Genomic DNA, 26,226 nt, shown 5'->3' with positions numbered 1-26,226 from the left:
ACCTGTCCACTCCACTGCTTAATCCACAACAAGGTGCTGTTTGTTGTTTTTGTTCTTCGGTTCCAGTTTCCATTAACAGATTACCAATTCTGTATTAAACAAACAAACTGACTACACGACACGGTCTAAAACTGTTTGCCTCTCTTCAGCCACACCTGGGTGCATCACCTGGCTGATTATAAGCCCTCTCACAAGCAGGGATGCCCCCAGTGGTGGGAAGCTCACAGCATAAAACAAACAAAGGAATCCAATGTAATACAAATGAAACACATGCACAGAAATGGCTCTTACACACTGGCCCCTAATTGGTTCTGTCAGAAGACAAAGCAATTCAAAATACATTTTACATAAAGAGCCATTAAAATTACAACTGAAATTAGAACCAGAAAATGAAAATTCAACTCTCACTGATATAACAGTATAAATCATGAACCAGTGAATGTCTCCAGTATCCTTCCAAGTATCCAGGATCCACGAGGAGCTGTTGAATCAACAATGACAACAACATCTCCAGGTACAAAATTTCTTTTTTCCATATTCCATTTTTGTCTTTCTTGCAGTAAAGGTAAGTATTCTTGAATCCGCCTCTTCCAGAAGAGATCAGCTAAGTACTGACTTTGTCTCCATCTTTTTTTTTTCAAATATTCCAGGCAGCAAAACTGGTTTTCCTTTCATAAACAGGATGTGATTTGGTGTTAATGGTTCCAGGCCATTCGGGTCATTGGACAACTTTGTTATAGGACGATCATTAAGTTTGGCTTCCACTTCACATAACAGTGTGAAGTCCTTCCTCGTCCAGACATTGTTGACGAAGCACAGTGTTAAGAATTTTCCTGACCATACGTATGATACGTTCCCAGACGCTGCCATGATGGGATGAGGCAGGTGTTGAAAAATCCATTTAATTCCTTCCTGTGCCATAGTTCTTTGAACTTTGTCATTATCCAATGAAGTCCAAGCTTTCGGCTCCTACAAAGTTAGTTCCATTGTCCGATCGCGTTGTAGAGACTTGCCCTCTACGGCAGATGAACCTCCTTAAAGCATTAATACAGGAGTCTGTATCGAGTGAATGGGCAATCTCCGAATGGACTGCTCTACTGGACATGCAAGTGAAAAGAACTCCGTAGCGCTTTAAGATAGTGCGTCCTCTTTTCACGTCAATAGGACCAAAATAATCCACACCAACGTGTGTGAGCGGTGGGGGATCAGGAACTATTCTTTCAGTGGGGAGGTCTGCCATTTTTTGCTCACCTACCTTTCCTCTCATAAGTCTGCAGACGTAACAGTTTGTCATCACCTTTCTTACAGCTGAATCAGCATTTGTGATCCAATATCTTTTTCTCAGCTTGGAGAGTACATGATTTTTGCCACCATGGCCCAGTTGTTCATGAATATGGCGGCGCATGAGACCTGATATATGTTGGTCTTTGGCCAGAAGGAGCGGGTGTTTTGTATCTTCAGGCATGGAAGATTTATTCAATCGTCCTCCGACTCTCAAAAGGCCTCCATCATAAATTAGGTCAAATTTATAGATGGTGCTGTCCCTCTTCACTTTAGACTTTCCAGAGGAGAGTGCAGCGATCTCATCAGGAAATCTTTCCCACTGGCTGAAGCGAACAATAGAGGTTTCAGCTTCAGACAGGTCATCCACAGACAGTCTCTGGTCTCCAAAGGTGGCTTTAAATTTCTGCATCTCCACTTTAACATCTGTTGACTGACCACTATCCCCACTGACGTGTGCAGAAATAAGCTGCTTCCTTTTTTGACTCAAACTCAACAGGATCTTTTTCAGTTTGACCATCCAACCTACTGCAGTTTTCAATATTTTCCCAACTGGAAAAGTAAGTGATCAACTTTTGAGTGGCATTTGCAGCAGTTTCAGCGCTAACTGCATTCACTGTGAAGTTCTTTTTAACTTCTGGGTCATCACCAATCTGTGAATCCACAGTCTGCACCGGCCACTCATTTTCCATTTTCCACAGAAATTTTGGACTTTCAATCCATCTTCCTTGAATCAAGTGTTCGATCTCGTCTGCTGGGTTTTGACCAGTAGGAATGTAACTCCACTGTGAAATGTTTGAGGATTCTCTAATTATTGCTATCCTGTTAGCCACAAATGTTTGGAACCTTTTGTTCTCATCGTTGATGTATTTTAGTACTGATGTACCATCTGACCAGAATTGCGACTCCTTCAAAAGGTAGCTGTAGTTCTGAACGCAGCATCTTGTCCACTTTAACAGCAAGAACAGCAGCTGTTAATTCCAGGCGGGGAATAGTCATTTGCTTTAGAGGAGCCACCCTGGCTTTGCTGAGTGAGAAAGCAACATGAACTCTGTTATTATCGTTCTGCATTCTGATGGAAGTAACAGTGCCATATGCAGTCTCACTGGCATCACAGAAATGATGCACTTGAGTCTTGAGGCTTGAGACATCTACTGATCTTAAAAAGTCTCTCACCTTTTCCAGATCTTCACACCATTTGTTCCACTTATATTGACGGAAGTGGGGTATAGGATCATCCCAACCAGAATCTTAGCTGGGATGGTGAACGGAGCCAAGAAGCCCAAAGGATCGTAGACAGCAGTCCACGTCTTGTGTGGCTCATCTTTGATGCTTTTACAAAGCTTTTATCACCCATCAAATTGACAATCATGTTTTTAAGAATGACTGCATTTTTTTAATGTACTCTTTCTCTCTTTCTGCAGCTTTTCAACCTTTACCATTATGGCCTTTTCTGTCAATTTAACACAACGCAGAGAGATCTCCCCCACTTGCTCCTAGATCAACTTGTTTTTCTGTCTCCTTTAAGAGTTCAGTCTCAGTCTCGTTTTCTTTAATGTTTTGTCATGATTATGCAAAATAATCAGCCTTATGCAAATCGCATTCGCGCTCCGTTACGCTCGGACAGTCAACACCAACGCATTGGATTTTACGCGTACAGGTGGCCATGTAGTGTGGAGCTACACATACCTCAGCGTTGGCAGGCACACAGGTGAGCTGTGCTGACGTCCCGGTTCCTCCTGACTGACTGCAGCTCCTAAAACTGTTTGCCTCTCTTCAGGCACACCTGGGCGCATCACCTGGCTGATTATATGCCCTCTCACAAGCAGGGATGCCCCCAGTGGTGGGAAGCTCACAGCATCAAACAAACAAAGGAATCCAATGTAATACAAATTAAACACATGCACAGAAATGGCTCTTACAGGATGAAAACCTGGCATCCTCCCAGTGATGTCAGGCGTTCAGAAGGTGTGCTCAGTCACTGCATCAATAAAAAAAAAATGTTCCAGCACATAAAACCCCAAAGCCCCAAATCCACATTTACTGTAGGAAGTCAAACATAAGCTCCAGTTGTCAAAAACATCATTTGCATCTTTATTTATTCCTCATATTGAATAACACCAAGTTATTGTAGGCAAGACCAACTCATTCTAGATCCATTGCAGTTCAACATTTTCAATCATTCATTTTACCATTTTTTGGGGGAAATCAATAACTTGATTACAGGTTTGAGCATGACTGGAATAAAAGAGTGAAAGTGCCATAAGAAACAAAAATAGAATTTTATTTTGAGAGGCTTGACTTAAATACCAAAAACACAGCAGGTATTAATGTCTACACTATATTCTTGTCTCCAAATGAGCAATTACCCAGATTCTCTCTGTGAAAGACTTTGTGCCTGCGCAGGGTGCCAAGTATAGTTTGATTCCCTGATAAAAGAGTAAACTATCGTGAATGACTAATTAAGAATTAACCACCAGTAGTTTCTGCATGTAGGAGTTGAGCCACTTCTGTCTCTCCATGGAAGTGAGGAGTTTACTCTTTTCTCTGAAGGCAGCGTCATCAGCCACCACCATGTTCCTCTTCACCACGCCGGCACGCTGAGACGACCATTCAACGGGCCACGCCCTCTCCACGCTAGAGATGCACAGACCGAGAACGCAACATCACAAGCTGGAAAACAATCAGGTACCACAGGCAATATCTCCTGATCTCACTAGTTTGGGAATATTGGTGACAAACAGTTCTAATGTGTTTAAACATTTATGCATCCATACATTCATACAGCCTACACATAAAGAGTCTGATGCTGTCATTGAGGGTATATGATGATATAACACATTGGTATCTCTAAACTCTGCTTTTTAAAATGCATTTTGCACAATAATTTTAACAATAATTTGCCCTCACTGTGCAGTTACCTGGCCTCTGCCCTCTCTGGGGCAAACAGCCATGCCCCCCGCACAAGTCCGGCCTTGCTATCAGCTGCTGCTCCAAGGTTGGGCGCTGACATCATTTGAATGCTCCAATCACGCAGAGAGATGGAGGGAAAGAGGACGTCCCAGCTGTCTTGTGTCGGCTCCTCTGGATCATCAGGACTTCTGGAATCAGATAAGATTCATCAGAAGGTCGTCAAAAGATGTTTGATTGTGTCACGAGGGAGTAAAGTAAGGTATCTGAGGTGCTAGTTTGTTTTACAGCCGTTAACAATCGTAGTTTTCTGCTGCCTTGACAAGATTTGGTGAGTAACCACCTGAGAGGTAACCGAGGCTGAGGGAAGCTAGATGTCACCAAGGTCATACCCAGAATGCAAAGCAACAGGAAGGACATTCGGGGGAAAGCAGGCAGCTCAGACATTCTGAAAAATGGAAAAATATGCTTCATTTACAATAACACAAGTACAAAATAGCCAAGTTGTATATTTATAGTCAAAAAACGAATCATAATGACAGTAAAGATATGAACCTTTCCTGTTTTCATCATTGTAGATAAATATCAGTGGAAAAGAAATACACCTAAAGGCTACCACATTAATACCTTTTACACTTTTATATTAAGCACGTTCCACTGTTTAAAGCTGCTTTTTGTCTTAAAGACTAAGATAGAATACTTGAAAATCCTACCTTTGAAAATCGTCCTCTGTTGGGAGGTTTAATCTAGGCTCAGCCGACCTGAACCGAACCAAATTCTGCCGTCACAAGATAAAACACACACAAAAACCAGACTTGCAGCACAAGTTAAAGTAACATTTTAAAGTAAAAGTAGATAGCAGGCTTGGTTGCTGGCCGGTTTCTTACCTGCTTCTCAGGTGAATGTGCTGGTCTGTTTGTCTGTTGAAAGTCTGCAGCAGCAAGCAGCCTCTGAAGGTCAGACTTCAGAGGTTAGAAGTCAGGCATCTCATAGGCAGAGAAGCGTTCCAGGGTAAATCACTTACCACAGCGACAGAAAAGACTTTCTGTTTGTTGCTGTTTGCTCACCACCTCTTACTTCTACTCCTCTACTTGGATAAAAAAAATGTGGATTTCCTCTTGTGTTTTTATGCGTTTGGACTGCTGTTCGCCTCTGTAAGTGGCCGTGAGCCGGTCTGCCATATGTTACGGCTTCTTGTCGTGCGTACTTATATACCCTCGACTGGAGTGTTTTAACCCCCCATCCCCCTGAGCCACCCACACATATACACAAGCATACACACCCTTCACCAGATCAAACCAACTTTGACTTTAGCATGCATGCAAGAGGACAGCCCTAGTGGAAGTGCTGCTGCCTTGTTAGTGTCCCGTTTCCAAGACTCTTAGTCACAGTGCTGTTGTGGAGAGCCCACCATCTTATTACTGAAAATCATTATAGTGCTGTATGTGTGTGTATATGTGTGAAGGTGTTCATTCATACCCTATGGCGGATGGGACAAACACTGACTGTCTCTCTCCAAGACATTACTGTCTCACTTAGTCTCTGTATATAGACAAAAAAAATATATATTCATATGAACTTATACAAAAAATAATCTTTTGTGATGTCTATTATGGGATATTAAGACTATATAGAATAATGTGAAATAGGTGGTAAATTCATTCACTGATACATCACCACCTCTTGGCTTGATGTTCATTTGAGTTACGTTTGTGTCCACGTGATGAACCAAAAGTTCACGTGTAAAATTCACTCTCCTGTTAGCTCTGTTTCACCGTTGAAAGAAAAAAATCGGGCTCTCTAGCTGCAAATGCTCCATCGTGTTCAGCAGCTGGTCACTAACGGTGTCTGCCTGCCGTTCGATGCTGGACATACAGTGCGCGGCGGGTTTTACATCAGCTGTGCATCAACTAGGGTTTACACAGGGGTCGTCAAAGTCATCAAGACGGACCATCTCAGTGTTTCCCATTCCAGAACAGAAATACTTTGAATATATGAGGACGTGCCTCTTTGGTCGGTTCCTCTACATATACGGAGCCACTACAAATGTATGATGACACATTGATGCATTTGTACATTGATATGCAAGGTGACAAACAGTATATTGATCCAAACTAGAGCCATTAGTTGGTTAATCTCAACCAGTCAGAAGTGAATGAAGGACCTACATCATTATCAGTCCACTCAGAGGCCACGGTAGCATCTCCATTCATGCCTGTTGGCATTTTCATGACATTTCTTCTTCTCCATTCTTAATTGTTTCTACAAAAGGTTGGATCGGCTGATTGAAGAGGTTTGAAACCAGGCTACCGGTCTATGACTTGAATGTGCTGCCAGCCCCAGTCGACATGCGCGCGTGAATGCAGTCGTCCTGCAAAGGTGTGTATTGTGTATTCACCTAGTGCACGCGACAACTAGTGGGCAGTTCAGTCGTGCTTCATCACGTTAGCTTACTTTCATTCTGTCTTTCTATCCAAGATAACCTGTGTGTACCAACTGTAGACTAAAGGCATTCTTAGGTGGACAAATCAGTTGAAAAAAAAAACAAACTCTTGCTCCTCTGTGGCCTGTAGTCAGCCATCACTACTTTACACAGACACCTTGTTAGGATGTCAGTAATCAGAAACGCTCCATCAGCTTTACAGGATGTGATGAGAAAATTGGATGTGTCCATTTTCAACGCGCATATTTGACACTTTGCCCCTGGAACATGACATATTTTCTCTGTGTGGATTCCTACTGACGTGAAGACAAGACAAAAGGTGAGATGGTGGAGATTCTGCAGCATTAGCATATAGGAAGCTTGTTAGTGTATAAGGACCTCGTTAGAGGCCCAGTTGGAAATAATAACCTGCGGACAGGAAGCATCTGGCTTTAACAAGGGCTCTGCAACACACTGATCTTACGGAGGATAACAAGCTGCACACACTAAGCCTGAGTCACTTCACGCTACCTCTGTTCTCATCAGAAACTAACTTTCCCCAAATAAGTCTCCCATCTGTGCCACCGTCACTGTATTGTTTACGTATTCATCGGAAGTGACGAACCAATCAAGCAGCGAGATCACATTCTGGAGGAATTAGAGTGACACGTGGTGGTTTTGATGTTAAAGCTTGTCGACACCCCTGCCATCACCGTGGACTGCTATGCCGTCCGTTGCAGTGGGATATAGACGGTAAATTAGTAAGCAGTCAGGCTCAAAAGGCTGGACTTTGCAGTGCAGGGCAGAGGGCAAACTTTAACTTTGTATGATAGGGTAAGGGGTTTTGTGTGATCGAAACAAACGTGGTCATTTGACTTGTCTAAGTACATCTAAAGGCAAACTGTTAATACCTGTTCTGAAAGCTTGCCGTCATCTTCCCTCACTGGCTGCATTCCATTTCTTCCTCCAGGAAGCCCGTGTGCCTTTGTAGCTTCGATACACAATGAATTGTACAAATGTGGTTAAAGGAACACACCTTCGTAGAATCTCTTCACAGTGTTGAACTTGTATGGACACATAAAAAGTGATTTTTTTTTGAAAGAGTGAGCAAAGAAGGCTTTAGAAAGAAGCTCAGATCTTAGATGCTCTCTCTCTCTCTCCTCCGTGTGCTCTGAATGAAGGGAACATAATTGTCAGATGTGATTACAATACATAATCGCCCCATTTCCGCTGGAATGTCGCTTCGTTTCGGAGACTGTTTATCCGTCCGCCGAGCACTCTGATGCTCGGTTAGACTGCCAGTCTGATGCGACCTTGTCTATGATGCACGCACATGTGGGCCAAAGAAAGTAAGGCAGTCCAATTAAACAATAGCGAGAACAAGAGTCGGTACTGGGGGACAAAGCCATTGATATCTGTACACACATTACCTGCGAGGCCCCTGAGCTCTGAGGGAGATCAGTCCCACACCTCCTGATAAGGTCACCCAGCTGTTCTGTAAACCACATTCTACATTGTCAAGTCTCACACACCCACAAATAAACATAAACAATCAAAGATATGTGACATAATTTGCTTGGATAACATCAGTAAAGCCAAAGAATGAGGTGTCTTTGACATCAGTCGTACTTATCATTGAACAGAGAGCTGTGCATGTGGGTATACGTTCCTGTTGTGACATACTTAACTTGTATTAATCACCTAATATGTTTCAGATCACCGAGCATGCAGTAAAAACTGGACAATTATAACATCTGATTATTGTATGCGTGCATGTTACCATGAAAATGGCAAAGGGGGAAATTATGAGGATGCATTTCTAACAACTTTAGTTCAGGCAAAAGGTCGCAAACAGTAAAAACAGAACAGCTGTAACTCGTCTTCCCTCCGTTTTCCTGTCCCCCATTTTTTGCTCTCTTCTTTGTACACTTGTATTCTTGCACCAGTCTCATCATCTTGGCCCGTGTGGGTTGATGAGCACAAATATGTGGCTGCCTCTGGCCCGTCTCTATCCTTTCTGTATGGTGAGAACGCAGTTCTAAATAAATGCTTAAGACAAAATTATATTTCTCCAGATTGTCTGCAGCCCCTTTTTCAAAAGCTACAGTGTCAGTCACACACTCTGATCAGTCATGGGGAGTTTTCACAACCTGGCAACCCAAACGTTGGTCTCATAACTGATCTATAAAATATCTTTGAATCAGTAACTATTATTTGATGATGGGACTTCTTTTGAGAAACATATATATGCTGTACTGTATACTGTACTTAAACACTGCAACAGTGACTTAAACAAGAAACAGCAATGCCAAATTGTAAAAGGCGGTTTATTTACAAAACAAGCACAATATAGAGAGGACGAATGTAGAGTAAGACTTCTTATTGGAGGTTTGGGAATGAAAGTGGAAGTGTTGGTCCGTATAGCTGCTACTGTACCTGCACTAGGAATAAAAATAGCCCTCTTTTAAACTTTTTAGCAGCTGTTTTTTCTTTCACAAAGTAATACTGATGTAAATGTTGCGGATTATTTTAAAATTTTTATATAAAAAGAAAAAAACTGTCACTCATAGTCTACCCCTGTTTGAAGCAGAAGTATAGTGCATCAGAGAGAGTAGCATCAAGTATCAAAGAATATAAACAGTATAAACATGATCATATATGTGCATGTCAGAGTTAATTGTATCTTTACATTATAGAAAACCTTATCCCCTGCAGTCCCTGGGGTTCCAGACCCCATGTTGCAATACAAATGTTTTTTTTTTTTTATCTCTTTGTTCATTTTAGTTGGTCACTGCTGTCTTTGGTGATGCGTGTAAATCACCTAAACTCAAATAAAACTAATTTAAAAGCAGGATGTGATACTACACATTTGATCAAACACCATATTCTGTGGTATCCTGCACTCGCTAATCCACATCATTTATATTTAACTCTTAATTAGATTTAATATTTCACTTGAGACCTACAGTGATGTAGTTACCATAGAGATACAGCAGCTGCCGCTGTGATGCTGGAGCAGTTACAGGCTAATCAGACTCTCCTCTTCCGCCTCTGGCTGCTCGGCATCAACAGCCGGGAAAAAGCTCTCTGCGGGTGGGGCTGGGGGCGGGTCGGAGGGGCAGCTGCGACCGGGCTGGTTGTTGGCTTGTTCGATGGGGTGATAGACGAAGCAGTAGGCTCCAGGTTGGCAGGTGTTCTTAACACTGATGGCCAGCTCTGTTGGGGCCAGGGGCTGGTGAACACCGTCTTTATACACACTGAGCATGTAGGAGTCTGAGGGGGAAGAAGCAAGGAGGCATGGCATTACCTGGTGAATGATCATAATGTAGAGTAACACCTTTAGTAGTAGTAGTATTAGTAGTAACCCCACACAAAGAAAATAAATATACACCTACAAGCACCTCTAAAGCCCACTAATGAACATTTTACATTTAGTGTTTCAGTTGAAGTTGTTTGTTCCAACCTGTCTGACCTTTCAGTTTGAGAGTAACACTATAAAAGTAAAGCTCTTCTGAATGAGGTCAGGAGCTGAACTGTGAGGAGTGAAGCAAATGAAAGTGTGAAGAGCCTGACAGCAACACGTGGCAGCATCTTTTGGATATTTACCTCGTTCAAATCGCGCAGCACACTGTTCAGCTAGCTGCTGGATTGTTGTGGTGGGGAGGACACCCAGAGTTTTTGAGTTGGTGCCTATCTCAGGACAACACACCGTCAGAAAGTCCTATACAACACACACACACACACACACACACACATACACACACACACAGTGACGTAAAGATGAGTGTGTGGACAGTTTGCAGCTTGTTTCAGCCTCCACAGTCACTTTGACAGCTTCGATACTTCTCTTCTTCTTTTGTTTGTTGTTCCTTATATCTGTAAATACATGTTAATGAACCAATTGTGCTTTAACCCTTTAACCTCCTCACCAAGAAAAAAGCAATGAAAAAATTTATTCTTTATATATTTTATTTCCTTGGGGCACTAATTACAAAAATCAATGTATTGATAAATATGAAATATTGGCCTCTACCAAACGGTTGAGATGTCGTAAGCAAAACATGTTTTCAATAAGATATAGTGAGTCAAAATGTGCTCTACCATATGGTTGAGCAGAAGGTTAAAGGGTTAAACCACAGTACATACTATGACAGCCTCTAAATGCCTCTTTTATCATGTGAGTCACTCTGACCTTTCCAGATTACACAGTGTGACATTATTGACAATGTCTTGTGTGTGTGTGTGTGTGTGTGTGTGTGTGTGTGTGTGTGTACCCGAACAGATCCTTGGCCCACGCGCTCCTGGTTGAGTGTGCGTCTTCTCTCCCAGCGGTGGATGGAGTCCTGAACCTCTCTGCTGAGCTGCCGTGTTGCTGTCCTCTGCTGGTCAAAAGTCTTTATGTGCTCCAGCGCCCCGTAGGTGGTCGTTAGATAATACGAACCTGCACACAGGGTAGGATACACACAGATACGTCAACAGGAAACACTATTAGTGTGAACTGCGTGAAAGCAGCGTGTCTCGTACAGGTTATGCACGTGTACCTTCTCCTAATGCTAACGACGGGTCCATCAGCTCCATCATGTATTCAACATCCAGCTGCAGGGCGGACAGATTGGATCTAGCCAGCACGTACATCATTACAGGAAGGAAGTCATCAGCACCATGGGCCCGCCCTAAACACACACACACACACACACACACCCATATTTATAAATAACTTTTCAGGGTAAATTCCAAAGAGGAGGCACATTTTGATTTGAGGTGGAGATGTTAATTCTCCTAATCTGCGTGTATTTTAATTTGTATTTTATTTGCTGACTGGTATCCACATATTGTTACAGTGAGTCTAAAAACAGCAGATGTTTTGTGTCAGTGTGTGAGATCTCATAAATATGAGCAGCTGAGAAATGTTAAGAGATTGCTCCTCTCAGAATGTTATTGCTGTCAGACTAGAAAAGCCTCTGAGCCTCTTGAAATGGGTCCCAGGTGGTAACGACGCACTGAATTTTCCTTCATTTCTCAAGATTCTCTTGAGTCAGCTGCTTTAGTTACATCATCAATAGGCGGCCGGCCCACTACAAGCCCCCAGCAAGTGTGTTGGCTGGTGAGGTGACTTTGGCATAGTGGCCACAGATGGAGTTGCAGTTTAACAGATGCCCTCTGGCCCAAATAGCCTATTTCTAGAGATAGTCATCTAGAGATAGATAGTCATCATTAAAGAAACGGCCGTAGAACAGTGAATACAATCTAAGTCTAGGATTATCATTAACTGAACCATTAAAACTTAAAGAGCTGCACTATTTTCTTATTATTCATGTGTGTAGGGAGTCAGCAGGAAATTTGCCTGAGCTTAAGCCAGAGAACGACCTCTCATGGTCACTGTAGGGCCAAAAACACAAGCACATGGGGACGCCTGAAAAATTCATTTGGATTCTGCACCCACTGAGCAAAACGTATTGCCATGAGTGAGGTGCCATCTTGAAACAAGAGAACTAGTTTCGAGTTCTCTTAAAACACTTTTGGAACACAAGCAGGAAATGGCAAACATGCCTCCTGGTGACGTACGGTGTGTTTACTTTTTATTTCAGCGTGATAAACTACTATTAGATTGCGTTAGGCGTTAGGTTGAAGGGCTTTAAGTGGTGCCGACCTGGACTGCTGACAGACATGGAGTCATAGATTATCTTGCAGGCCTTCAGTAGCAGCTCGATCTTCTTCTGGGGAGAATACTCCAGATGGAGGTTGTTCAGTTTGATGCTGATCTTTTCCATAGCAGAGGACTCTGGGACAGCAGTGGTTATTCCTAATGCTGTAGTGGTGCTACCTAGGACAACAGACTGACACGCACAACATTACACACACCATCAGCATCACAACCGCTACTGCTGCTGCTATTAGTATGAAGACAAATGGACTGTACAGCACTGTGTGTAGTCTCTTGCAGATATTCCACACTGCAAAAGTGTCCGTGCCCAGTCCTACCTGGTTCTGTGCCAGTTGTTTTAGGCTGCTGCTGTTGGAGTGCAGTTTCTCCAGACACTGGTAAATTGACTCCCTCAGTGGCTTCAGTACACTCTTACACAGAGCAGCTTCTGCTATGTTCTCTGCACGGACACACACAAACACGCATTCAGGCGTTCAGGACATTCTCATTTTCTGTCTTGCTAAATGGAAAACAACCCTACCTACGCCTTTAAAAAAATAACCTTATACTGCAGTTAATTCAACACTTGTCTTGCAATTGCAATAAAAAGTAAACACTAGTGTATAGGCTTCACAAACTCCTAAACTACCTCAGGGCTGATCTGTTAATCTGTCCAGGTGTTAAAATCAATTGAAAAAATGTTTTGCAGTTCCTAGGAAAATATCAAAAATCTTTAAATTGTATGAAAATGAAATAGGAAAATAAATTGTAATCACATCCTGTGGAGAAAACCATTATGCAGTGTGACACTCCACACTAGTATAAAGTAGTGGGCCTCACGAGCAACATGTAAAAAAAAAAAAAACCTAATCTCCCATAATGCAACTCAATAGTATCTTTTCATTACATTGCCCCTCCCTGACACATGTCACACATGTCCCTTGTCATATATTTGCAGTTTCCAAACTGAGACATATATTCTCTGATTTGACAAAGCTCTCCACAAACAAGACACTATGCACGTGTTTTCACAGATATAAAGAAGTCAAATATACAAAGGACATAACTGTTTTACAAAAAACATTGTATAAGTTACCCAGTTTGTCTTGTGAATACTGATGCTGTGGCTCCAGCATGGCCTGCAGCTCTGTGCTCTGCAGTAGGTAACTCTTCAGTTGAGTCACCATCTGTCTGATCTCCTGTAAGAGCTCAGTGGAGGAGGAGTGTTTCAACATGGTCTCCAAGGTGAACGCACGGTGCTCTTTTACCTAAATACAAAATATGAAAGCTAATCTCCAATCCATTTGTGTTTCAGACTTCTGGTTGATGTTGTTATCCAGATAAATACAAATATATCAGCTGAATGTTGAACTCTAAATGTAAAATAGATAAAGCTCTGTACTCACCAGGTTACCGAAGTAGCTCAGAGGGTCCCTGGCCAGCTCTACGATACGCTGTGTGAGGCGGCGGTCATGGCTGATGAGGCCAGTGAGCACAGTGGACAGGCGATAGCGGGCTCGGTCCAACATAACTGTGGTGGGGGTTCTTCTTACCGTTATCTTGGGGCTGCGGCTCTCTGCAGGGCGACTAGAGGAAAATATACAGCAAGTTAGTTTATCTTCATCTTTTACACAGCTTACGTTGACTAGCAACCCCCTCCCCCACAATGTTTGATTCAGTGTCCTTGTGACACGTGACGCTTTTAGAAACATTAGAATATAGAAACTTTCTGGCTCGAGACTTTGAATCCTTTGGCCACAGCAATTGTTTTGGAGGTCCAGGCTTCATTCCTCTTTGATACACACAGAGAACTGTACATGTAGCTGAAAATGTTTCATTGACCTGAACTCTGTATAAAGTTCCTGTCTGTGTCAGTAAAACCCGACCTTGTACACTCTGATATTTTACATCCTGATCTACATGTTTGTAGTGTCTGGCCCAAGAATGTCATTTAGTTCCCACACACTTATCTTACACACAAGGCCAGGGCCAGACCTTGAAACTGCGAGAGCGTGATAGGTCACTGATACGCTTTCATCAGTATTATGTATGTATCCTATATTTACTACACGGATATTTTAAGTTGAACAAGATTTTACCAGTTTACATCTTTACTAATGGCAACTTTGCTGACATGTTGGTTGTACGTGTGATAAAAAAGCTGAGACTGAGATGTGCTCCGTCACACACTGGTTCACTACAATGATTCAATAATTAAATTGTTAATCTAATGCATGAATTAAATGCACAGTCAACTGCATTATATCACTTATTCTAGAATAATCTTTTTTTGTGATACCATTGTTATCGGAATGACAGTATTGGGTTGTGATTATTATTATTATTCAAAAAAAAAGAGAGGATAATCGTTGTCTTTGACAATGTTGTTCAATGTCTGTTTGCAGGTCTTGGGGAATACTAGAGCATATGCAAAACAGTTAAAGCCTGTTGTGCTCTGCTTGAGACTAAAGCCTTTTACAAGCAGTACACACCCGAAAGTGTCTGACCAAGCTGTCAATTGTCAAGTTACGTTGTGGGTGATGTAGGCGCTAGAATGCATGGAATAAATAATATCTGGTTCTGCTGCATTGATTTTGATATTTGTGTAAAAACTGTCTATCAAGAACATGACAGTGCTAAACTGGAGAGGTGTCTATGTAAAGCTACAGAGCTTAAAAACATGGTATCCCAAAATCTAATGAGCATTTTATTATAATGAGCTTTTCTCTGGTACTAGACTGACATGCAAATCTCCCAATGATGCTCGCCAAACACTTTTGACTGGAGATAGCATTTCCTCTGGCCTCACCCAGAGGACGAACTCATTTATTGCCATTTTTTGCTTCACTGCTAGTGAGGAAAGTCTTTTCTCTCCATTTGAAACCAATCAATTAATCTTGATGCTACATGTAGGCCTATCACATTCAGCTCTTAAAAAACTTTAAACAGTGTTTACTAGACTGCTCGAGTGACTCGCATCTTATCTAAGAGATGTTTTCCTGTGCTGTCCTCTGCTCTACTGAGATTTGTTGTACCATGAATGTGTATTCTGGAACTCGTCTTCGTCTCAATGCACTGCATGTGCATCAGTGTGTTCATTTGCTCTGACATAAGCATGTGTGGCTAACCGGTATACTGCCCACTGCAGTAAGTGTTACTTCCAAGACAAAAGAGCATTTCACACTACATTCTTTTTGAGATTACAGGCAGTGTAAAGAAGCCCTCGTCAGTGCAGCACATATACTGTAGTATTTCCTCAGTGTGGACGCCGGTCTTGGTTGCCGTCATTGTATGGGCAGCAGCTCTGATCTTACATTTTTGCTTATCATACTTATAATACTAGGACTACCAGCTGTACACAATGCTGTGCTTAGTGTTTTCATGTGACTTATTTGTCACTCAACAGTGGTAGATGAAAACGTCAGATCTGTGTGGAGCGATGAGGAGGCTGGAGATTTCTTTTAGTTTAAGAACCAAACAGAAATGTCATACTTCAATTAGGTTTTCTAAAGGTTTGACTGGCGCTTTTATTTAGGGGGGGGACTAGGGGATCCTCCTCTCCGCACCAGCCACTTCTGACCTACTTGTGATTTTGGTCCTGTTCCTGGTTCGGCTCTCCTTCTTCCTCTGTGCTGCTGGTGGAGCAGGAGTCAGGGTCAGTTCCTAACACAGCGCCCCCCTGTGGTGAATACAGTGACACATCTGGGCGCCGTACCGGGGAGGGAGGGGGCATTCTCATCCCAGCAGTGGCTAACCCTCCTGCTGCCTGGTTGGGGCAGACAGAGGTGTGTGGTGAAACTGGTTTCCTCCTCGGTGGAGGAACTGGACGGGACGGTCTCTTCACTTGTGGCGGACACTGGGACTTTTGCTTGTCATCGTCTTTATCTATTTTCGTCTCTTTCTGCTGCTTCTCCTCCTCTCTCTCCCCTTTCTCTCCGTCTCTTTTTACCTTCTCCTCTTGATGTTGGCCACTGTCCTCATGTTCAACCCCCTCGCTACTTCCTGTTTTCTCCTCTGCTCTCTCTCCTCCCCCCTCTGTCACAGTTTTCTTTGCAGGATTTTGTCCCTTCTCTCTCTCCCTCCCTTCTCCCATATCTCGGTCAGTGCTTTTCCTGGAGGAGGTGCGACTGAGAGGAGCAGGAGGCAGCGGGGGAGCGGCTCGGTTCTGCAGGGCGACAGGACGCTTCGACGCTGGAGGTGATGTTGACATTGACTTCCTCTCCTCTTTCTCCCCTACTCCTCCCCTTCCTTCCTCTTTTCTTTCAGCTGCTGGATTTATAGAAGATGAAGTATGAAGCGAGGAGGGAGAGGAGAAGAGGAGACCCATTCCGGTCCCTGAGCTCAGGCTGGGGGGTCGGGGTGGAGGGCGCTTGTATTTTATCTCCTGGTTGGGCGTGATGCTAGGCTGACCTTTGACCTCTTGGCTGACCCTCTGTGGGGCCTCTCCATTCTGCAGGGAGGAGGTGGCGTTTTGATTGGTGACTATATCAAGTTTCGAGACCGAGGAGTGGTTCAGGTCCTTGCTGGGGCTCTCCTCCACAGTGACTGGATTGACATACAAGTAGAGTGTGCTGTGGTTCTGATCCAGAACCACGTCCAGGCTCTTGGTCTGCTGATTCAGATCAGATGCCCAGAAATCTGCAACACATGCAGTCAGTGTTAAGAAAGTTTCCTTGTACTCAATACTTTCCTTATGGAACTAGCTGTTTGAGAAAAACACTCTTTGCACAAAGTGCGATGTTCTTTTTTGTCTGAATACAGCTTAGTAGCACAATTAAAGGAATAGTTCAACATTTCAGGAAATACGCTTTGTGAGTTAGATGTTCAGATCAGTACCACTCATATATATATATATATATATATATATATATATATATATATGTGCTATGCTGTTTCTTGGTCCAGTCATGGATGTATCAAGCATACACTGAAAAAGCCTCTTCAGTGATTTCCTAGATTCTTGTAGTCATTGCGAGTTTGTCAGGTTGGCAGTGGAGACTCTAGGAAGACATTGGTCAGGAAATGGTGTGCACATAACCCCCGTAAAGCTTTAACATGTACGCAGTTTTCGTATGGATTAAACAAATGATGACACGTTAAAGTTAGCAATATGATAATATAAAGTTAGCAGCAATATTATTGCAGTTATTGTCGCTCTCTTTTAGAATCTCTTTTTACTATTTTGTTCCCCGTTGCTTTGCAGTACAGGCAGTTGGAGCAGGAGTATCAACTTTTTCATCAGGATTTTCTGCCATTTAATCAGGCTTTCCCCAGCATCTGGAGGGATGTGCGTGTATCTGCATTCGCAGAACAGCTAATAAGAAGCCTCTCTCTGACAGGACCTGGCCAGCGTCCCCCATCACTGGCTAGACTTTCTAAAGCCAGTGATGTAGGAGGTGCTGAAGTCTAGTTCTCTCTTAAATTACACACTTAAAATATGCTGAAAGGTTATTATGGACTTCACGACACCAAAAAATAAACTGTCTACCCCATCTTTAATTATTGAGTGATGTATTTTAATACGAGCTGTAATCAGTCACATCTTCATTTAAACATTGAAGCGAGTAGCGTTATTGATGCAGTTCCTTTCATCGTTCTGTCAGTGTACCCTGCTCTTTGCTACAGCAGTGCCCACGACTTCAATACACTAATGATGGAGTTTTATTTACCCGCTCCCATGGCAGAGATGACCTCCAGATCTTCTTTCTTAGCTGTTGTGGTAATGGCCTGTGGTAGCCTCAGTGGGATGGCCAGGATGTCCCTGATTAGTGGAATGAATTAGAAAAAGCCAGCATTAAACGAAAGCAGGGAGTTTTAATGATATCATGTAACACAACCTCTGTCTGTGTCTGTGTGGTAAATTTAGTGCTTCAGTGATGTGTGGATTGTATGTATGTTTATTCATTGTACATATGTGTGAATGTTTAGTTTACGTGCATGACTTACGAGTATAATTGTGCTTATATGTCTGTTTTGTGAACATGCACAGTGTATGTATACGCACGTATACAGTGCATATGTGTGTATATGTGTTCTACCTGCTGACACAGTAGAAGGCGATCAGCTTGAAGATGTCGTCAAAAACCAGATAGGAACCATCTAAGTGGACAACTGAGACAGAAACCAGTTTAAGAATGAATCACTAACTGCTCTGCCATGTTATCTGTGCCACGCAAATCTTGCACTTTCTATTTCCAGATTGAACAGGAGTGTGTAACACGTACATGTCTTGTGTTGTCTGACCATCAGGTTGTGCACAAGCGGAGCCCCGTGTTCGTCAGGCAGTCGTACTGACAGTGTCATACCTTTGTCCTCTTTGCTGTGAACCAGGAATGCCTGCAAATGTCAGCATGTCATTACAGCTTCGAGGTCAGGATGAGAGAGTGTGTGCTGCAAAATTGCTGAATCAGGTTTTTAGAAACACAGCGTATACACACACACAAACAAACACACACGAATCCATTATTTTGCTAAAACAGTTCCAGATTAACTTTTCACATGCAACAAGGTTGAGCGACAGCAAAAAAACACGCTAACTTCTACAGCCTGTGTTAAAGCTCACCCAGTGTGGGTTTAAACAACTGATACTAATATTTGATCTGCAACTGACAATATTCTGCACACATTTATTTTATAGGTTAGAATGAAAATGATATGGAACTGCAAATTCATAGGAGAGGACTGTATCATTAGGGGAAATTGAGCAAACTTCCAGTGAATCAACATGTTGGAATATGTACTTATTTGCTTTCTTTACATGAGCGAGATGAGTGGACCGTGTTAGAAGCACTGAGCTACAGTGCAGCCCAGAGACAACTGCCTTAGCTTATTGTAAAGACTGGAAACGACAGGCTGGAGCAGCTTAGCCTGTCTGTCCAGACGTGTGAGATACACCCGCCAGCGTCTCTGACACTGGCTGCTGCTGTCGTCTCACGTTGTACCTCGTTTGTTCAACGTGTAAACTGTGCTGGAACTATTTCTTGACAAACTTTAATGCACTATTTGGCGTTAGCAGCGTCTCTGCTGGTTGCTTGAACTGTGACATAATAAGAAACTGAACTACATAACTTGTCCTAAAACTTGTCCTAAAAATGTAAAACTAGTTTTTACGGTTCTGTTTGCGTGCAGATTAAACACATGGGACTTAATGCAGTCATCGCTGACGTTTAGTGGTGATGATTATTTTGATGATTATATATTGAACTTTAAAAAATGGAAGGCTGGCTGTTTCCCTTGCTTCCAATCTGTGCTAAGCTAATAATAATAATAATAATAATAATAATAGCTTGAATTTATATAGTGGCTTTCAAAAGATCCAAGGACGCTTTACAGACAAGACAAAACAACAAAACGAAAATCAACAGATGAGCTGCCAAAGGCCTGGGTGAACAAGTGTTTTTTAAGAGCCGACTTGAAAGAGTCCAAGGACCTCCGTTGGGAGAGCATTCCAGAGGGTGGGGGCGGCCACACTGAATGCTCTATCCCCAAAAGTCCGCCTCCTAGTGCGGGGGATGGAGAGGAGACCTGAGTCAGGAGACCTCAGGGGTATGGTGGTGGAGGAGGTCCGTTAAGTATTGTGGGGCAAGGTTGTGGAGTGCTTTGTAGGCCAGCAAAAGGAGTTTGTAGGTGATGCGGAACTTAACTGGAAGCCAATGTAGGTGGATGAGGGTGGGGGTGATGTGCTGCCAAGGCTTGGCGCGGGTAAGAACCCTGGCAGCTGAATTCTGCACATAGTGGAGCCTGTCCAGGGCTTTGTTGGGGACCCCGAACAGGACTCAGTTAGAATAATCCAGCCGGGATGTGGTGAAGGCATGGATTAGGGCCTCAGCCACAGGATCAGTGAGAGAGGGACGGAGTCTGGAGATGTTTTTGAGGTGGTGACAGGCAGATTTAGTGACGGATTTGATGTGTGACTCGTAGGATAGGGTGGATGATGCCCAGGTTGAGATGAAGCTAAGCTAAGTCCAATGAGCCGTTCCTCTTCATACTTAAGGCTTGTTTACACAGGTCATGTCTCATGTTTCTCTTTTGGAACAGATCTACTTCTCTTTTAATCGATCCAGCCGTCTCCGGGGGGCCGTGTAACACCTTGCGCTTTACTCGCAATACACTGCAACCCAAAGCATATTTTTACACTTGAGTGTATTTCCTTCCCTCTTCTCCACTGACCTACAGTGTTTCTGTGTAGGACTTTACGTTCAGCAGCACCAACACTCAGTTGTGAGCCCATCTTGTGTAGACCCAGACAGAATGAGGAAGCTGCTGCTGCTGCTGCTGCTGCTGCTGCTGCTCTGTGACAGTGTTGCTCACGCACCAGTTCTATTTGGGAAATTCCTCTGGGAATCAACAACTACTTAGAAACTCAACCCTAACTAAACTCAAATAGATGTTTTAGAGCTTTGTCCACATTTTCCCTGTAACTTGTTCCAAAGGACCATACATAGTACATGAGACTTCCACAGACATTATTGGGAATGTGGGAAACATGTGAAATCATGATTAACAATAACTTTCATGGCAATAATGCCTTGAATATTAGAAATACTGCATTTCACGTGGTTTTGCTATGCCATTGTATAAAGCTTACTAAGTTGCTATCACTCATGTAAATGTTACACAGTACAACAAACTAAAGCCTCCCAGCTGATTGTCATGAGACACATTTCAAGATTTGAGGTGTAATGTGTGTGTGTCTCACCCCAGCCGTCTCCTTCTCCATCATACTTGTGGTTTGGTCCTGGCTGAGTCCTTTAAGCTGCCACACCGAGGCGCTCCCAACCAGCCGGTCGATAGGACTCAGCAATGGGGGAGCCGGAGAGGGTGGTGGGACGACAGGGGAAGGTGGAGGAGGAGGTGATGAGAGGGAGAAGGAGGAGACTGTGGGAGATAATGGAGCAGGAGGAGGAGGAGTAAGAGAGGGAGTAAGGTCAGAGGAGACAGTTGCCTGGAGAGAAAGCAGGGGGGAAGGAGAAACTGGACTAGGGGAGAGAGGGGGAGGAAGAGATGGGGGAGGGTTGGAGGAGAGAGAGGGAGGAAGGGGAGGATTGGAGGAGAGAGGGTGGGGAGGTCTGGAGACGGGAGGTAAAGGAGGAGGGAGGGACGGAGGAGTGGACGGAGGTAGAGGAGGGCAAGAGGGGACTTGGGAGGACTTCACCAGAGGAGGTGGCGGTTTGGGTCGACATGGCCGGGCCGGAGGTTGGGAGGAAGGAAGGGGAGGTGGAGATAGGGGAGACGATTGAGGGATGGAGGTAATAGAGGGGAGTGATGTAGTGTCAGCTGCTCCTGTCGGGCTTGTGTGGCTGAAAAGAAAAGAGAAAACTAAAGGTCAGGGATGGAAATACCTGCAGAGGATTTGTCTCTGCTTCATGCTCCTTCCAGAAACAAGCATCTGGTCGCCACACTTTGAGTTTGTGATCCACGGTGTCTTTCATTAGCGTGTACAATTGAAACTGTTGTTGAGAAGATTAGGAGCCATCAGTTTGCTGTAAGGAAACTGCTGCATTGTTCAGCGCAGAGGCACGAAACAGAAAGTCACGATGCCATTGTTGTCTCAATGTGACGTGAGCTTAAAGGACAACGCTGATATGCTTTTCTCATCGTCATCTATTTTCAAGAAAAGACCAAAAAACCAACATAATATCTCGTCTCTCAGAACGTTCCAATGTCCCCACACGTACACAGGCCCTTGTCCATTGGTTTCTATTTAAGACGTCACCCTTTGACTTAAACTGTGCTTAATGGATACTTTTTGCCACTGGAGAGCAGCAGAACAAGCTTATAAAGTTGTCATGGTGAGCCTTTTAGTGAACCGTTGCCCGGCTGGTAGTGGGTTTCACGTTCACACACAGTTAATTGAGGTGTTGTTAATATAAACGTAAAGGTGCAGTCTGCAACTTATCAGCTGGTTTGAGATGCGCTTTGGTCATATTTGTTGAAATTCTAATGACAGCCTGACAGCAATCAGTAAAAGAAAAGCAACAAAAACTGCATGCATGCGCGCTCATTACACATGACCGGAGTCTTAAGGTTAAAGTTAGCAAGCTGGTTGCACTAGAATGGTAGAGAGAACTGCTATGAGCTAAAGCGAACGTTCACGATGGTTATTATGATTGTGTTTATATGACTGCGGCATTCACCAGAGCAGTTTGTTTATCAGATTGAAAAGCTTAGAGAGGCTGTTAGTCAGTGGTTGTGACCAGAATGAACAGAGGACCCGCAGCCGCCGGCCTTCTTATCACTTGACCATGAGTTGTGGGGGAGTGGCTTTGGAGGAAAGCCTGAGGGGACGGGGGTGGGATGTGTTTTTCGGTTGGATACTCTCAAAATCGAGCTAGTTTCTCCAACGTTGCAAAGTCTGTCTTTAACTTAAATGTAGTTTGATTTTACAAGAGATCACTGATGAACCTCCACGGCAGAGAGGAATAAGACGTGTCAGCCTCTGAATGCACACAATACTTGTTAGCAGGATACATTCATTGTTTATTTTGGTCTTTTCATGAGCTTTAACAATACGGAAAAACACAGAACATCGTTGATATTGTCCTTTTGGCTCTGCAGAAACAGTTTTCTAACAAAACAACGCCGTCATTGTGTTAGAGGAAGCAGTGTGGTTTGGTGTGAATGGGAGAGGCTAGTCTTAACTTTGAGCAGCAGACAGATTCTACAATAAGTAGTTTGACAATTAAAACAGTCAGCTTGCCAGGTTACGGTTTGTCTTCCTTTTGCTACAATAGCAGTGAGGCCCTACCTCTACTTTGCCTTCGGATGACGGAAGACCACCACTTGTGGTTTCACTTTACATACCGCAGATATATGTTCTATATGTGTTTGATCTCTGAGCCAGATCTCAGATGTAACCAGCTCTGCTTTGAAAAGCACAGTGTGTTAATATTAACGCAGTAATACTGTGCCAGTTGCAATGCTGTGTTTGCAGTAAAATACAGGCTTTTACTGAAAAAAAACAACGTGACCACTGACACTGACTTCCAGTGCTGTTCAGACTGCTTGCGTCCCCCTTTGTAAGCTTAGATTCGACAGCTAACATGAATTATAGTTTGCAAGTTGATGGCAAACTTTGTGTTGCATCACAAGCACAGTGGTGTCATGTGTTGCTTGTGCCCTTTGAGCTTCTACTCTCTCTGTTTTCTACCTACAGCTGAGCATTTGAGCAAGAGAAAGAATTACACCAATACCACTGTCAATTCCACGATAGCAGTATTTCATTGAGAAAATGTGTTTTTTTTTTGTTATTTGGGTGAACTGACCTCTTAAATAGGTCTTCAGCTCCCTTCACACTATTTCTTACTTGACCCGCTGAATTGCTCTTGAAATCGTAAGCCGCATAGGATCTAGTACAGAGGGAGGTCACTCTTTGAGCAGAATATCCTGCGAGGAAATCACACGACTGCAGAATACTTCCCCAAAAGTCCTGTTTGTGCCACACATGTCAAGCTCTCTCACAGGAAAGGATAGAATATCCGTGAGGTCAGCTGAATGTGGGACACACGGCAGAAACTGCAGTCGTCAGTGAAACACATGGCGCAGACACTGTGGAATGAATTTGGTAATAGCGCACGTTTACCGCATATTATTATAGTCAGGGAAATGTTACACTTGGTGGGTTAGGACTATTTACTAAAGTACTGTACTTTTTACTTCACTAAATGTATCTGGCAGCTTTAGTTGTTGGTCACTTTACAGAGTAGGGTTTTGAATTCAACACATACAGTTTATAAAAGAGTTTATAAAAGTACAGTATATCAAAAAGTCTCAAAAGGGCTCCACCTTGACCAACAACAGCAGTACAATGCTGCTTAATTTAGTGAAATATGCCTTTAGTATAGCACCCAAAGGGCCATCTGTTTGCATTACTTTTTCCTTTGCAGTTGAACTACAATTTGCTAACTAATTTTTATTTACATGATATCTTCAGTGCAGGACAGTGTCAATAATGAAGGATCTGAATACTTTGCGTGACCTAACTTGACCTTTGTGGTAATCACAAAAGTATAAGAAAAAGGAACACAGTCCTGACAATAGCTCTTCTACAAAATGATAGACAAATTAAAATGATTTCTTAATACATTTGAACTTCAGCATACCCGATCGTTTGTTTTTTGATTCCAGAGGGAGAAAATGTTGAAAAGTGCAATAAACACAGCAATAAAACCTGAACACAGTTAAAGAATATTAAAGAAAACCACCGCATTGTATATTCAGAGCTTCCAGGCAGCCTGAGACAAGGTCCAGCAAAGTCCTGCAAGTAAAACCCTAGTAAAAAGGATCTCACATCACCTTTTCCTTAGCATCATCACCAAAATATAGTTGATGTTTAAAGCTGGAATAGTTGTCTTGGCGATGTACTTTAAAAATCAAACAGGTTTACAATTTCCCACACGCCTTATAACGGTCTGAGCTGCCTTTATTTCAAGTGGTCTGTAGCAGCTTTCAACCACTCGCATTCTCCCTTACAAGTGGGTTCAGTTCCAAATGTCAGTCTTTCTGTGACAAAATGTTTCTCACTCTCTCACTGCACTTCATCTATTAGAAATATGATGTGGCGAAACAACCAGAAATCAGGATCTACTATTTCAAAAACTCTCAGAAGCTATTGACCTATTTATTAGTCAGTGAGTCATCACATCTGTTTTTCCTGCTCTGGCTGCCTAACTTTCAACCCCCGAGCCCTCCCCTCCATGACAGTTACAGCAGTCCCCAGACCTCAACAGAGTGCAGCTCCTGCACTGTGTTTTCACCCAGCAACATTGTCACAGACCCCTCACAAACTCACCCTGTGTCCTTGGAAACAATGCTGGCTTCCATCATATTTCCACAGATTGAGTGTTCGGCTGCTGTCTGTCACTCTGTCTCTCTCTCAGCTCCATCGAAAACCCCGCCTCTGCTCTGCCCCCCTTTTTCTTCCTCCTGTTGATCAGAGAAGGACTGAATAAGGAAAAACTGAAAGGCAAAGGGGAAAATATGTTTCTCTGTGTCAGCCCTCCCCTCCGCTTCTGCCTCAACTTCCTGAGCTGATCGTCAGGCAGGAAGTGGCCGAGCACTTTGGCCAGACCCTTTTTGTCTATGACATAGACTTACAATGTCTGTCTCGTGCAGTCACGCTTCCTTATTCTACTATTGACAGTCCTGTGTAGTGCTGTTACTCTTTTTTGAGCTGTGAAGTTAACAAATCATGCAAATGATTTGCTCAGATCTTCTCGCCTTTCGTCACATTTGCGTATTGAAATGGTACTACACACACCTTTCAATCTGAAACACATCTTGCAGAAATACCACCCTGCTCACATTCTGTGTATGTGGCCTAAATATTCAACAGATGCTCTTTTAGCCACCTCCTCTCCTTCCCTCTCCCCTCCCCTCTCCTTTAAAGATTTCCAGATGCTCCTCCGTTCAAACTGTGGAATGTACAACTCCATGTTTCCCGCAAACTTCACTCTTTCTTGACCCCCCTCCTCCCTTTTTCCTCTTCTCTCACTGCCTCCTCACTCCTCCCCCTTTTATGTTCACAATTCAAACTCGGTTTCTTTTGGTTGTCTAGCCTTCCCTCAACCTTCCCACAACATATATCGGCTTCCAGTGCAAAGTCTTACTGAGAATGCATTTTCAGAGGCACGTCTCCCCCGAGAAGAAACACAATCAGTAGCAAATACTGAATACTTGTAAGTTTTGGGGCATGAAAATGAAACAAAATCTGAATATTGGCATAAAATATTAATGTTAAACAGAAACGTACATCTGTTGCTAACAAAAGCACGGTCTAAAGCTCAAAGTTTTTTATACTAGAGGCCCCACTTGATCCATATATCCCCTTAGTTGTATTTACTCTAAAACCCATGGATGATAAAGTGCATGGACATGCATGAGTAGTCAAAGACACACACCCACACGCAGTCAAATGCAGCCAAGCACGCTGACTGTGCAGCTGCTTCCTGTGACGTGTGAAGTGGTCAAA

General features: G+C 43.2%; 2 protein-coding genes across 4 annotated transcripts; both read right to left on the bottom strand.

Annotated features, from left to right (window-relative positions):
- Window positions 1–3,631: 3,631 nt before the first annotated feature.
- pth2 (parathyroid hormone 2) lies at window positions 3,632–5,088 on the bottom strand. Its single transcript, XM_070843012.1, has 5 exons — window positions 5,079–5,088; window positions 4,905–4,969; window positions 4,535–4,639; window positions 4,203–4,382; window positions 3,632–3,918 (listed from the first exon to the last, which is right to left on the bottom strand). Exons 3-5 carry the CDS (start codon window positions 4,636–4,638, stop codon window positions 3,744–3,746), a joined length of 459 nt encoding a protein of 152 aa, XP_070699113.1. The 5' UTR covers window position 4,639; window positions 4,905–4,969; window positions 5,079–5,088; the 3' UTR covers window positions 3,632–3,743.
- A 3,833-nt stretch (window positions 5,089–8,921) lies between these two features.
- On the bottom strand, window positions 8,922–25,160 carry rin3 (Ras and Rab interactor 3). Of its 3 annotated transcripts, none has more exons than XM_070842949.1 (15): window positions 25,048–25,160; window positions 20,956–21,556; window positions 18,482–18,593; window positions 18,296–18,368; window positions 17,927–18,018; window positions 15,842–16,895; window positions 13,664–13,844; window positions 13,354–13,525; window positions 12,596–12,717; window positions 12,264–12,450; window positions 11,155–11,286; window positions 10,888–11,054; window positions 10,220–10,334; window positions 9,594–9,886; window positions 8,922–9,054 (listed from the first exon to the last, which is right to left on the bottom strand). In XM_070842949.1, exons 1-14 carry the CDS (start codon window positions 25,080–25,082, stop codon window positions 9,633–9,635), a joined length of 3,297 nt encoding a protein of 1,098 aa, XP_070699050.1. In that variant the 5' UTR covers window positions 25,083–25,160; the 3' UTR covers window positions 8,922–9,054; window positions 9,594–9,632. The 3 variants fall into 3 exon arrangements, with proteins under 3 accessions (XP_070699050.1, XP_070699049.1, XP_070699048.1); XM_070842948.1 differs by having other exon boundaries at window positions 8,922–9,049; XM_070842947.1 differs by having other exon boundaries at window positions 8,922–9,886.
- Between the last annotated feature and the right edge of the window lie 1,066 nt (window positions 25,161–26,226).

The sequence above is a fragment of the Pempheris klunzingeri genome, chromosome 13, assembly GCF_042242105.1.
Source record: "Pempheris klunzingeri isolate RE-2024b chromosome 13, fPemKlu1.hap1, whole genome shotgun sequence".
In the NCBI taxonomy this organism is placed as follows: Eukaryota; Metazoa; Chordata; class Actinopteri; order Acropomatiformes; family Pempheridae; genus Pempheris; species Pempheris klunzingeri.
The sequence above is the reverse complement of the archived record's forward strand: the minus strand, read 5'-3'. Positions and strand labels throughout refer to the sequence as shown.